Raw genomic sequence first — 14,902 nt, 5'->3', positions numbered from 1 at the left:
GATCCCTTGAAATAATTTGAGTACTGTTAATTAAAAATTCTTTAAAATTTGGGAATACCACAAGGTAAAAAAATAAACTTTTATTAAACTTAAAAACCTCAGAATGTTAACTTAAAGCCTTTTATTAGTTTAAAATATTTTTTAAAATATGAATTTAAAAATATTTTTATTAGTCTAAAGGTACTTTAAAATCTCCTGCTGCCACCAGACTGTTTTAGTCCTGATTTTGAAAAATAATTGTTTTTGAATTGTGAAGTTTAAATTTGTGTAAGACCTTTTCAGTATGAGCATGTCTGTTTATTTTTATACCTGATTTAAAAACATTTCCTTAACCTGTCAGCAACTCAGTTGAGCAGTCAGCCTATCTTCCTCAGTATCTTGTCTGACACGAGGACAGCAGTCCAAGGGGAAAGGTGTCCCAAATTGGTGCCACACGTCAATAAATAGAGACATTTTATTTCTCCCCAAGCTAATTCAGTCCAGTTCAGTTCACTCTTTTTCCCCCTTAAGGCCGGATCAGAAAAGGCAGCTGTGAATGACTGGATTGGTCATGTGTTTGACACGTCAGTTTGTGAATATAAAGCCGACCACAGGGCACGGGTTCTGCCTTTGGATTTCAGACAATGGCCAGTCCCAGGGCTCTGGCCTCAGCTGGGCTGCGAGTGTGGGCACGCTCAGGTTACACGCGGGTACAATGGCAAAGACCAGGACTCTCTGCGCTCCACACCTACTTCCCTTCCAGTTGTGACCGTTCTTGGCAATTCACAGACCCTTTGCAGGTGTCTCTGAGTTTCACTTTCATCCCATAGGCTAAAGCCGTTGGATTGTCCATACTATTAGCTTTGTGATTTTGGTAAAATTTTTGTCCTAAGTGTCTTGTTCCTTTAAAATTCTTATTACAATAAGTATAATAGGAACATTTCTGTTTCTTAGTTTAATCATGCATTCCTGAGACATGTAATGAGATTTATACAGCTGTAATACTGTTTATTCTTTAAGGATGTGATGGGATCGATGTAGTCCGCCAGGCTCCTCTCTCCGTGGGATTCTCCAGGCAAGAACACTGGAGTGGGTTGCCATTCCCTCCTCCAGGGGATCTTCCCGACCCAGGGATTGAACCCTGGTCTCCTGCATCGTAGGCAGACTGTTTACCATCTGAGCCACCAGGGAAGCCCCTGTGAAACATCTAGAAGCATGTATGAAAGGTTAAATTTGTCACAAGTGGCCTGCTGCTCTGCGGATCAGCTCCAGGGACCTCGTCTCCTGCATGACTCCCCTTCAAGGGCTCCCTCCCACCCTACTGCCTCTGCCAGCCTCCTGGTGTCCTGTAGTAGCAGACGACCTAGGTCCTCGCTGTCCTCTTTCTCTGGCCTGCCAAGCCTATCTTTCATGTAGCGTTATGTCCTATTTTTTCCTGGACTTAGACTCTCCTTGGCTGATTTGCTGCACTAGAATGCTCCCTTCCTCTGGGTGGGCCAAGAAGTTAACTCAGGAGTGCTCTCTTCCCTCTGCAAGGGCACATCTCCTGGGTGCTCACTCAAAACAGTGTGTGGCTCATGCCTCATGCCCTGTGTGTTCAGGGCTTCAGCCAGGCAGCCGGTGCTCACTAAGTGGATCCATGAGCAGCAAACAGGGCTAGCACTGTGTCACTTCCACCGCTCACCTCCTGTACCACCTCCCAGAAGCTGCCTAACCTCTCTGTGGCTCACTTCCTTCTTTTGAAAATGAAACTCATACCTACCTTAAGGGTTATGAAGATGAATGAGTTAATTTTGGTTAAAGTGCTTATTAGCACAGTGTCTGGCACAGTATAAGTGATATGCAAATATTCATTCAATAAAATAATTTACTGAACATGTGTTATCTGCTAGCCACCAATGCTGGGCATTTTACCTGGTATCATCTCATTTGACCTTCCCAGGAGTCCTCCATGGGACTGTTAGCATTCCTCCTGTTAGGATTTCCGTTTTATAGGTGAGGGAACCCAGACACACTCAAAGGCAAGTGTGTAGAGGGAAGAAGCAGGATTTGAGTTTATATCACCTCTCTGCCTGTACCCACTGTGGTGTGCTGTCGGACTGAGAGCCCGTCAGAGTATCACAGCCGAATGGAGAGCCACTGCAGAATGTGTTTCCTGACCCATTAGAGAACAGCACACTGTGAGATAACGGTCAAGGAGAGATCAGTCCCGTGGGCCCTCGTGTTGACCTCCTTGGACCGAAAACCAGGGAGGATGGGAACCGCGCGTGTTACCAGCTGCTCCTGAGGCACTGTAGGCCTAGGGGTACCACATGATGATGTATTTTGGATTTGTTATTGTTTTCTTCTAAGCCACTCTCTTGTCAGACTTTGGAGGCTTTGCTGGTACAGTGACTCTAGTCTGGGACCACACAGAACACCATGAAGACGGTGAGGTGCAGGGAATGAGAAAATGTGTCAGCCAAACTTGCCTATAAATGGTGCATCGTTGGTATTTAAAACATGTCTCAATCTTCCTACCATGTCACCAGGCTCTACTGAGACGCCAGATTTATCCACAGGAATTCTAGGCAGAAGAGGTCAGCAGCCAGTTCTGGTACCTACTACCACAACCCTTAGTCATAACAAATGAAACCTTGGATATGTGAGAAACTCTCAAGGTGGTCATACACATGCCCTGTGGATTTACAGCTTGGGACATGTACTTGTGAAAATAGATATTTTTCAGTGTCCAGACTTTTCATGCATGCAGTCAAAAGTTTTCAAAGTGAATTTCTTCAAAGGATTCCAGTTACTTGCACAGATAATGAAAAAAAATATATATATATATCTTTTACAGTGAAGTTTTTTTTTGGGGGGGGGGGTGTGGGGATTAAAAAGGTTCCTAGGACATTAATGCTTTGTAGAGGTTCTGATGGTTAATAGTCGTTAAGTGCTGGGTAAAAAATAAACTTGAATAGCAACGATGAAATATTTACTCAGCAGATGGCTTTGAAGTTTAGCTTCTTTTTGGTTGCAGTCCCTTTCCTAATGGACATGTGTTAAAGAGGAAAATGATTATAACATTCAGCTGTGATGTTTTCATCCTCTGCATGGAAGAGATCCATTTTGTTTTGGTCCATTTGGGTATTTAAATTTTGAAGACCAGCTACTTAGAAATCCATTAATGACAGAAATGGTTCACACAGCTCTGAATTCATTTTCCTTGATAGGAAAATGTTTAAAGGTTAATTTTTCTAACACCTATAGGAATAATTGTTTTAAAAGATGGCTTCAGCTCTTTCATTCTACATGCTTCTCACCCTAAATTTATTTAAGTCTCCTTAGTTTTATCTCAGAAGGCCTAAGGTGGGTGTATGTATTAAATGAATAATAATACTACAAACTTTAATTTTATAAAGTAGCTGACTAGGTAAATTTGCTTATATTTAAACATGTTTAGAAACTATGTATTTAAAGATACAATTCTTCAATTCTAGTATTAACTGAAGGGTTTTCCCTCAAAGTTTAAAAGTATAGAATGTTGCATAAATCTTGTTTTTCTTTTACATCCTGGATTAAATGTCAGTCACCCAGGTGGTGTAGGAGTTTAGAAATTGTTGTTGCAGTGCTGGTTGAAATGTTCTGCTTTTATGTTTCCTCCCACATGGACTGTGATATGCTTTTAACGTTTATGCTTGTCTTTTATTGCTCAGTTTTCATGTGAATCCGACAAGTCATGAGGACCTCAGGAAGATTCCGGTAAGTTGTATCAAGGGTTTGAGAATTACCAAAAACCAAGCCACAGGCTGTCTTTCTGTCTGCGGCACATTCTTGAAAAGGCCTCCATCTCCGTGAATCCCTCCGTTACCTACAGATTATGGTTTAGTGTGATAATCTGCAGAGAAAGAAACACAAAGTATACCATAGGGTGTGACTTAGGTATGATCTATGGAAGTATACCCAAACAGTTTTAGTTAGAATTGAAGTTCATTTAGAATATACAGATTTTGTTTGCAGGCTCTTTAAATATGAATAAGAAAGCTATATGTCAAAGTCAACATTATAATTGTTATGAAATAAGAGCATGTGGAGAAAACTAGCATTTTGTTGTTGTTGTTGTGACTAAGATTGAAGGAAAAATAAAACCGCTTGTTAATATTTAACAATAGGGAAAGCTTCCTGGCAAGAGATCCATTTAACCAGGAAAGTGTGTTTGAAAGAACCTGTAGGACATTTACCTTCTAAGTCAGAATGAAACCAAATATATTAACAGACTTGGTAGCAACCTACTAAATTAACTCGCATATTTTGCAAGGATTATTCAGATATTTTAACTTCTTTTCATTGTTATTTTAAGTTCAGTTTCGATCTCTCTTCAGAGGTTCAGTAACATCTTCAGTCAATTCTAAATACTATATTAAACCTAGAAAATAAGTTACTTTATAAAATATGGACACATGTCTTGGTAGGAAACTACATTCTCACTGAGTAACAGAAATAGAGCCTTTATTCCAAGAGGCTGGTGGTTGCTGTTTGAACCATCTGTCCTTAATGTGTGTGATCCAGATGTATAATAAGAATTTTTCAAAGCAGTAACATATCACAATTTTCTGTGATGTGATAGGCCTAGAAGAAACCATGGTGTTGTGTAAACCATTCTAAACATAGTTGTCTTTAAAATGGTAGAAAACATTATAGAAGCAGAGGACTTTGTACTGTGTTTTCGCTGTTTTATGTAAATGATTTGTACGTTTTGATGTTTCATAAATACTCAAGTCTTTATATTATGGCAGTCTGGCAAGAAACATCAGAATATATGAAGTCAGCCTTTGATCAGATAGTAAAATGAATTCTATCAGGCAGTTACTTAATCTCAAACAAAATGCAACATCAAAAAATCGATTTAATGTGCAGCTATTGTTTATTAAGTAACCTTAATTACAACTTCTGTGTGCTTGTAAATGTACTTTTCCAAATCTTGTGATTTATTGCTGCAAAAGCATCCTTAGAATTCTTTAAAGAAATAAAATGTGAAAATTGTTTTAGTTAAGGGATTTAAAGGTGATAAAAGAATCCTTGATGTGTGATTATTTTTCTCTGGAATACTAACTATTCTAAATGACAGTTAAAGGATTACTAGGTGTTGTTAATTTACTGCAAGATACAATTAAGAGGAGAAAGCTCATCCTCCTACTGATCGTTATTGAAAAAAAGTATTTGAACAAGTTTTATGTTGAAGATTGTAAGATGTTTGAAGTAATTTACATTAAGTTCTCCAATAATAGCCATCCACTAAGTTATATTTTTTCCCCCTTCTGGACGTAGTATTTTGTAATTAAGTTTGTATGTCTTATATGCTAGTGCCAACACCTGTCTGTGAAAGCAGAGTGTTTAAACAGGAGCAGTAGCCAGTTGAAAGGGCAGTGTGAGCTCTTTAAGGCCTAATTAAGAACTGAAAGGGAGATGAAGGGAGTAGGACAAAAGATGTGAAAGTAGCTGAGATGATATTCCCAGAGCAAAGTTCCTCATTAGAACAATAATGAGATGATCAGAGAATGCCAAGCCTTCATCTCATCTCTCTCCCTCCTCCAGTTGCCTTGGATGTCAGTTAGTACCCCACCGATATTTGGTTACCAGGACAACCTTTCTTTAAATCTTCAGTTATTTTGAGTCTTGATAATTTGCTTTTGTTGAAATTTAAATATTGTAAAAAATATACATTTCCTAGTTTAAAAGGCTAGACTATGAGTAAGGTAAAAATAGATCAAAGTCGTTTGCACAACTGTTATTTAAAATTCCAGTTAGAAAGCTTCATGTAGTAATTCTTTTTTCTCACCCAATACTTATTTTCTTATATCTGTGTATGGAAATTTTTAACAGAGTTCAGGTAGGAATAAAAAGGATTGGTTATGAAAGAGGAATAGAGAGAAAAATTACATTAAATTTCAATATAAGAAGACATCTTAAAAACATATGTGCCATCTATATGGAGTGCTAGAGGAAAAATATTGAGTACTTAGGAGTCCTGTATTAAGTTATTTGAGTCTGGTAAGTTTGGAGATTTCTCAATTTTAGCTTTTCCAAAAATAGTATTGAAAGTATCTTTTGAAAAAATAATTCATTTTTATATTTGCCTGAGAGTTCTTAAGCAAAATAATATTTTAGAAATATTTTAGAAAATTTTTTAGAAAATATTTTTTATTTCCTATTGTACGTATTAATCTTTATTTTATTTGCAATTATATCAAAAACAAAGATAGTTGTATTTATTGAATATATTTAGTCAATTAAGACTCTTATGCTTAAAATTAAGTTTACGTGATTTTCAAATATGAGATAAATCTGGAGCTAAGCATAAAACTGTTTTTAGTTATTTTATATTATTTTCCAGAACATAGTTTATATATAGTACATGTGTTTCTAAGATTTTTCTCTTTTTTTGGCATAGAAACTTGATACAGAAATTTGGGGTAAAATTTTCACATAAAAGGACAAATGGAAAATTTATTGAAAAGCTCAGAAGTGTATTTCCAAGAAATCTATTTCCCCATAATTATTAGATTATTGTGAAGAGAAAAATAAGCCAGTTAATGGATTTGTATATTCTAGATTATGACTGTAAAGTATTGAACAATATTGTGTGATAATAATTGTTTATTTTGAGAGATTAAATTTTAGATTGACTTGTATCGTGGCATTGATTTAAGCTACTTATGTCAAAATAAAAGAATTTTCTGATATTTTTAATCCCCATTTTAGAGAAATGTTAAAAATTTATTTTAGCTACATTCTCTGGTAGTGCCGGTATAGTGTTAAACGTAACAATATAAATGATTTTCTAAGTGTATATTATCACTTAATTAATTTGGAGAAATCAGTTCTTAAATGTATAATTTGATTAAGAGAGGCTCAATCTGACAGTATTATTATGTTAAATTAAGAAAAAAAGTAAAACAATCAATTGATAATGAATCTCATTTAGTTTAATTTCGTTAATCCCTGCAGTTCTCAGAAGAACTTCTATTTTTTCAGTAAATGTTGTATTAGAAAAATGAAATCACATTAGTTGGACATTATTATTTTTTTTTTTAAATGCAGTTCAGAAAAATCACTTTGTAGACCAGGAGATGTAAGAGTTGAAAGGGAACTTGGAGAACATCTCATTTATCAGAGAAGGAAAAGTGAGACCTATGTGGGTTTCTGTCTCAAATTTGTACAGAATTACTTTGGTTAAAGTAAGAGAGTAGCTTATTTTCAGTTAATGTTTTAAATATAGTTGCCTCTATGGTTTAATGGTTTAAACATTTACCTTTTTTTCCCCCCCAGAAACATGCTTAGTATAATAAATGTCAATAAGAATGTGTTTAGAAAATTATAACTTTTATATCTCTAGACTACTTATGACCAATTAGATAAACTTATAAATATGTGTGTGTGTTTACTCTAACAAAAGGTTAATTGCTCTGAAAGAAAAGAAACTAAAAAGTAAACCAGCTTATCTCCAGAATTGTCCTTTAGTTGTAGTAAAACGATATTTTGAAATGTTTAGGGGACAAAGATAGCACAACTCATAAAGTTGTATCTGTACCAGTTTCTAATGGTAAAATACTTTATTTTTAATATGTCTAACAGAATTTAAACTTACTTCCTTTTAGCATCCTTTCTATTCTGTTAATCCAGTAGAGGCTCTTACTAACTTTTGTCTGTACTGTTAACTGGGGGCTTCTCAGGTGGCGCAGTGTTACTCACCTGCCAATGCAGGAGACTCAAGTTCAATCCTTGGCTTGGGAAGATCCCCTGGGCTAGGAAAATGGCAACCCACTCCAGTATTCTTGCCTGGAATATTCCATGGACAGAGGAGCCTGGCGGGCTATAATCCATGGTGTCACAAAGAGTCAGACACAACTGAGGATGCATGCACCACATACTATTAAATAACTTTGTAACTCATCATGGTCCCTCCAAATGGTCTTAGCCACTGCTATACCATTTTGCTAGAACTTAGCTTGACTCATCTTTCCTCTCTTCCTAAACCTTCAGTAGGCTCTGTTTCCCATAGCACCAAGTCTGAGAGCATTAGACATCCTTGGTGGCCTGTTTGGAACCCACCATTTCAGTCTCTGTCTCCCTCTGTGCCCTGCCCTGAACCTTCTTTCCCAGCCGTACTCTGCTGATCACCTTTATTGACCACTGGGCCTTGAGCTTTGTTTCCTCCTTTGAACAAGCAGAGCCCACTGCTTGAGATTCCCGTACGCATTTGTACCTTCCAGGATCTTTGAAGGTCTAGTGCAAGCTATGTCTTCTCTAAAACACCTTAGGGATTCTGTGGTTTGGAGAAGTTTGCAGCCCAGAATACTTTTTTGCCTTTATGCTAGCTGGAGAAGGGAGTGTGCTTGACTGACGCAAACATCGTATTGGCGTCTGTGCTCTTGCTTATGCCTTTGGAGCAGCACAGTCACAGGGTCTAGGGAAGGAGGGGGTGAAAAGTTACACTTTAACTTTACTGATGAAAACTCCTGGATGCATAGCAAATTAAAATAGATCCTCAAAATGAGTACAGATTTAATTTCCATGACAAGAAAAAGAAAAAGACCTGTCTATATTTATCAGTCCTGGTTCTCAGTCCTCTACTGAATAGATTAGACACTGTTAGTCCTTAAGAGCAAGGTCAGTTTGCTCAGGATTTTAGTGTATTTTCTTTAAAACCAAAAGGAGATATTTGGAAAGAAAGTGATGAACACCAATTCCAGTTGTTGAATGTAGTGATAGAACTATATATAAAATGCCAAAAAGATTGCTACTTTACATTTTGCATAATGAAAAATCTCAGTATTACACACTTTAAATAGATGATGATACAGTGCCTTTTTGATGAAATTCCTGAGAAATATTTTCTATTAATATAGGATGCTTTATAATAAACATTAATCAGTGCCTTTTTGGCTTATGTTTAACCTTTGTGTTAAAAGAATTTTCACCAATAGAATAAGATTAAACAAAATAAGTGAAGTGGGAGACTGCAGATATACTAATATTGTTAGCATGATAGTAGTGGAACTCTTGAGTTTCCTGACAACCAGGGCAAAAAGGGAAATAAATTGTACAGGTATTAGTACTAGAAGGAGAAAAATAGACTAGTTTCTCAGAGGAGGAAAAGGTCTATTTGTCTATAAGTTAAAATGGTAGTTATTCCCATGGAACTTCTTGCAAGGATTGCCCATGGATTTTTTATTATTATATACTATTATTACATAATAATATTATTATATAATAGTATATAATAGTTCTGAATGCCAGCAACATTTCATAACAAATTGCAGAAGCAGAGTTGATAATGCTGTTTCTTGTAACCATCTTCAATAAAAAGGCAAAAGCATAACATTAAACTCTAGTTCAGTGGAAGCAATTCCATGAGGACTAAATTAATGTCCAAAGATCTAGTTTTCAATAGCTTCTTATATTTCCTACAGTTGATTCTTACAGATCTTTTGGTTTCATCTTCTTAAATTATATTTATAATAGAACATTTTATCTGTTAATCTAGTCTTAAATTATATAGTCAATTTCTTAACACTAGGACATTTGTCCACAGTGTAAAAAGTGGTTTTAGAAGATTCAGAGTTGTAATCAAGGCATGCGTCTGCCCTAGTCCTTTCCTGAGAACTGGCTAGCCACTCTGAACTGTCACACGGGTTCTCGCCCAGGATAGGGAGGAGGGTTTGAAAAAGCTGAAGTTCAGAATAGTTCGTCATCTTCCTCTGATCCTCTGTTGAAGTGACCGTCTTCATCCTGTTCTAGGAGAGCAACCCCTTTGATGCCGCTGCGGGCTATCGCAGTCTGACCTACGAGGAGGCACTGCAGGAGCTGGTGAAACACAAAGAGCTCCTGAGGAGGAAGGACTCGCACATCCGGGAGCTGGAGGACTACATCGACAACCTCCTTGTCAGGGTGATGGAAGAAACGCCCAGTATTCTCAGAGTGCCATACGAACCATCCAGAAAAGCTGGCAAGTTCTCCAACAGTTAACAAGCCAATGGTACTGCATTTATAATGGGGGGTGGGTGGGGCGGGGTAGGAAGAGAAAGGAGGAAAGGACGAAAAACAGAAGAAAAGCTTGGTACTGAGAGACAGACCACGCTGTCAGGTTTCATTACATACTCTCCTTCATTGTGAAAAGTCGTTTCGCCTGTAAATATTAGCAGGGACTATCAAGAGTGACCTTTGAAGTGAGCTCAATAATTTAAACCTTTAAAGTGAAAAAGGGCCAGATTCTCATGAATAAGCCGTTCCTTAGGATTCACTTAGGTGCTGGTGCTGGCTCACTAATCTCCCTTAGGCCTAGAAGTATCTTCAGAAGTACATGACATATTCCTCAGGAACAGGTTTCTCGTAAAGCAAAATGGATACTGTGGTTGGTTTCTCAAAAGTCAATTTATAGACATTTAGCTGCAGGAGTACTGATCATTATAAACACTAATTTTAAAAAAAGGTTCATATTTTATATACACATATGTGTACATGAATATCTAGATGTTCATGTATCTTTGTATGTAAAATACGTGCATATACCTCATATATACGTGTGTTTTTAGAACATTTAAAAGCAACTGGTTGCCTCTAAAATTATAGGATACCAATTAGGGTTTCTTAATCTGGAAATATATGTGTGCTCTACCAATGCAAAACAAATCAGCATTGCTATTAATACTCTAAATGGTTTGTTATAGAGAAGCTGCTTCAAATCACTCTTGACAATATGAACCTTGGTTTCAAAATAAGCTGCTACTATATATTATTCTACCATCAGATCCTTTCTCTTTTTCCAGAGTAATGACTCAAAGTCCCTTTTCAAAGAATGATGTATTTTAGGAAACTTCATTAACTTCACAACAGCATGAGTTTTTTTAATTAGTTTTTTGTCTTAATATCTGAGCTTTGTTTGAGCCATAAGCAGAAGATAAGCAAATGTGATTTGTTTTGTTGAGATTTTTAATGTCTTTAAAATACTAGCAAAGAAAATATTAGGAAGTTATATCTGAAGATAATTTGGGGGGGAGTAGGTGATCATTCTGATGCCTGATAACCCAGAGCAATGAGCAAATTCTAGGAATGATGAATTAGACTTGGTTTCAAGTTACATAAATAGTGGAACAGATGGTTGCATTTGGGTTCTGAACCACAATAAGATTTACTAAAGGAGGGGTGAGTTCTTAGAACAGATCTTTACTAGGATGACAATTTATACTGTTTTACATACTTAAAACCCTTTAAAAATAAATCAGTATCACAAAACTGTATGTCAACTTTTTATAAAGTCTGCTCTCCCAAAATGTTGGCTACTTTCATGAATTTTCTGTATATATTTGTACAAAATTAACCTTTAAAGTGAAAAACAGTGATATAAAAATATTACTAATCATCTTCTGCTCATTTTTTAACTTTAAAAGTCTGAAATACATTCTGTATAATACTGAAATCTGTTTCTTCTAAAGGAAATTTACAATGAAAAGTTCACCTGTATACAGAGACATACATTCCCCAATTTTTTACCAAATGCATTTTTGTCTAAAATTTGTCTCTACTAAGACTTCATTGAGAGTTAAATAACAAAGCACACGTAATTGTTTTGCTCAGTTTAATATTTTGAATCAGATAATACTTGGCCAAGTTTATATTCATAAGCTAAAATTCCTTATTATTTGTATTTTTCTGAGTTGCTTTAGTTTTCCTATGAGAGCACAAATTTTGAAATTCTGAAAAAATATCCCAAATGTTAATACAAAAAATAATTTTTAATATGAGGAAATAGAGAAGGAAAAACAGCTCTTACCAACTTTTTCCTTCACTTCTAAATTTCTGTAGTAAACCTCACAGTCTGGTATAAAATTTTATTTTCTCATTTGAGGTCTTAGTAGTTCTTATTTTTTAACCTGGTGCCATTTTTAGTTAACATTTGTTAAATGTTGCACAATTCTTAGTTTTTCTCTTGTTAGTATAATTGAGGCTCTTCTTGCACTTTTAAAAGTATTAGAATTCATGTGTTTTCAGTATTATGACATTATCTGCAAATATTTTAATATGCTTTGGCCAAATTTACTTTCTATAGAATGACCCATGATACCAGTGTTGTACTGGGGAAATGTTTTGTGTAAACAAAGCTCATGAAAAAGTAAGATTCAGGTACTACTATTTTTTTAATGAGGAAATTCATTTTTAAGGAGAGAATCTTGGCTTTTGTGAAAACTGTTAAGGATTAGACTTATCCTTGGTGAATGATTTGGCTATAACTGCATCAATATTTTTATCTTTTATTCTGAGACAAGAACTGTATTGAAAATTGAATCTGCATTTATCACTGCCTGAAATGTTCCTTTCTGATATTTATGAACTTTCTTTCATTCATGACCTAGAGTCAGACTTATTCTGTATTTTCATAATCAATTCGTCAATATAATGAACTAAAAATGAAAAGTAAAAATGAGTTCCTACGTAAACATATCAGTGTTTCCTATTTGTGAGTGGAAGTGAAAGTGGAGTAGTATTAATTTCTAGCATTGTAGAAAAAAGGTCAGAAGATCACATTGGTTTATTTTTCCAAACTGTAACTTTTAAGTAGTATAATGGTATGTTTTGTTAGTAACTTAGGTGTGGAAATAAAACATATGTACTCATTAATGCACAGCACAATAGACTTATAGACAGATTACTTCTGCTTTTATGCTTAAAAAAGGAATGCTCAAAAATATTTCCACAAAAAAGAGGATTTTTGTAAAATTGCTGCATTTGTGATAGTCTTAAACCTGTCTTAAGCTAACACAGTTCTGTTATGTAATTAAAAATGTCTCTGCTAATATTTTTTAAATAGTGTAATTATACAACCAGCTCCCCTCCAAGTTCTAAAATTCAGCTTCAAAGTATTGAACATACACTCCTACCACTTAGGCTTCAAGTTCATTTATTGAATACCAGGAAGTAAATCTTATAATTGTATATAAAATAGTGTGTCACCCGTTTACAACTCTTTTTAAGTATGGCTTTTTGCTGCTATTTTCTGCATTGAGCCTAGTTCTGCCATCCTCTCATGAATGTAGTATTATCCGTAGATTATACATAACTATGTCTGTTGCTTTTAACAGCAAATGAAGATTTTGTTGTAATTTTCCAGCTGTGAATGTTGCCCTGTATTTAAAGGGGTTTCATGAATGGAAACCTAAAGTAAAACTCAGCTCGTTAGTGACAGACTTGCTTTCTTCTCATCCTTCACCAACTCCTCCACCCTCGTAAGAGTGCTTATTCTTCAGCAAAAAGATCTTAAAAAAAAAATGAAAAAAATTTCTGCCTTTAATATACCTATTAATTGTTACACTAGAGCTTTTATTTTCCTCTGTAGCTTTTTAGAAAAAGCAGCCTACCCTGGATTTGCAAAACAAGGTGAAACTTTCTGATGTCTGTGTGCTCATATGTCTTATAGATTCGGTTGGTGTCATTCGTGTGTGTAAGTGAAATACGAAGCATGCTCATTTCCTCGATCTCTTTGAAGTAAAAGGAAAAGGATTGCAGTGCTGCTGGCTCATGATTGTAGATGGAAGGGTCTGTCAGCCCACACCGAAAGCCCCCATTTTAACAGATTTATAACTTTAATAATCCAGATGCACTCATTGGAAGTATTTAATATGCAATAGGTAGCACCTTAACTAATTAATCTGCATATGAAGAGTGTTCTGATGTATTTAATAAGAAGTGTAGAAGCTCTTCAAGCATTAAACTAGAGTTGACATTTTATTTCATTTATTTTCCATGTCAAAAAATCCACTCTTACAATGGAACTGAAGTCTGTAACAAACGATACATTGGGCTTATAATCTTAAGTCTTCTAGGTGGTTTGTATTTTGAGGTACAAAAAAAATGCTGCAGATCTAGAAATGTATATATTTAGCAGGTATTTGAAAAATACAAGCATTATTTATAACTGAGGAGTATTACAATTACTAAGGAAAATGCTCTAGTAACTTGTATACATTTTTGCAGGTACAAACTCAAAAGTATGTAAGCATTACATAATGTGACAGTTGTGTAATTTATGTAATCTGATGCATGAGTCAGAATTTTTACATAATATATGATTATTGGTTTATTATAGTTGATTAAAGTGTTTAATCTTAGTCTGGTTGTCATAATTTCTTATTGTAGATAGCACAGCATGAATATGTGTTTGTCCATGAGCCCTCCTTTTCTAAAAATGCAGTACTTGGATGCCTTATCATTTGATGTGTCGCAGCAAGGATTCTATAATACCTGCAGACTCATTTCACTATGAAAATAGTTTTGAAAATTCATTGAGAGAGTGGCTTATACCTCACTGTGGACACTGTTGAGCAGCCCTTTATAAATACATCATCCCCCACAGGGACAGAACTTAACGATTTGGTGGAAAATTACATCTTGAATGTTTGTATAGAACCTGAGACCTGTACTGAGTGCATTATCTCATTTATTCTTCACAACAGCCTTCTAAGGTCAGGACTGTACAAGCTTTCAGGGGAAGTCGAAGACGATTAACAGAATATCTACTTCCAGAACTCACAGTAGACTAGAGTTGGCAGTCCCATAGCATTTCTCACCACTGTTTATGGTCTGGTTCTTGGCGAAAACCACCGACTCCTGCCCACTTCCAGCCCTCTCAGCCTGCAGTGCAGGCATACAATACCTGTCCATCCCAGATGCTGTCCGAGGGCAGCAGGAATCAAAGGGCGTGGGATGATGGTGGGTGTGGCAGGATGTTAAGTGGTTGTATTCTAGATGAGATGTGATCCACACGTCGTAGTTGTGAAGGTAAGGAATATACACTTGAAACAAGGGAGTTCTCTGCAGACAGAATACCTTCCTCACCCCTAATTGTCCTCAGTTTTAGAGGTCCATTTAATGTATCTCATCACCTCCT

The 14,902-nt window shown here is 35.8% G+C and overlaps 1 protein-coding gene across 1 annotated transcript in view; it reads left to right on the top strand.

Annotated features, from left to right (window-relative positions):
* The window catches only part of RAB11FIP2 (RAB11 family interacting protein 2), a 44,111-nt gene extending 29,988 nt beyond the window's left edge, over positions 1 to 14,123 (top strand). Inside the window, exons 4-6 of the mRNA XM_065923410.1 lie at positions 3,675 to 3,720; positions 9,760 to 9,997; positions 13,433 to 14,123. Of these exons, the coding sequence (XP_065779482.1) occupies positions 3,675 to 3,720; positions 9,760 to 9,987 (274 nt within the window). The 3' untranslated portion in view covers positions 9,988 to 9,997; positions 13,433 to 14,123. The remainder of the gene's footprint in view (positions 1 to 3,674; positions 3,721 to 9,759; positions 9,998 to 13,432) is intronic.
* The last annotated feature ends 779 nt before the right edge of the window (positions 14,124 to 14,902 follow it).

This window comes from Muntiacus reevesi, chromosome 2 (genome assembly GCF_963930625.1).
Source record: "Muntiacus reevesi chromosome 2, mMunRee1.1, whole genome shotgun sequence".
Classification (NCBI taxonomy): domain Eukaryota; kingdom Metazoa; phylum Chordata; class Mammalia; order Artiodactyla; family Cervidae; genus Muntiacus; species Muntiacus reevesi.
The sequence above is the reverse complement of the archived record's forward strand: the minus strand, read 5'-3'. Positions and strand labels throughout refer to the sequence as shown.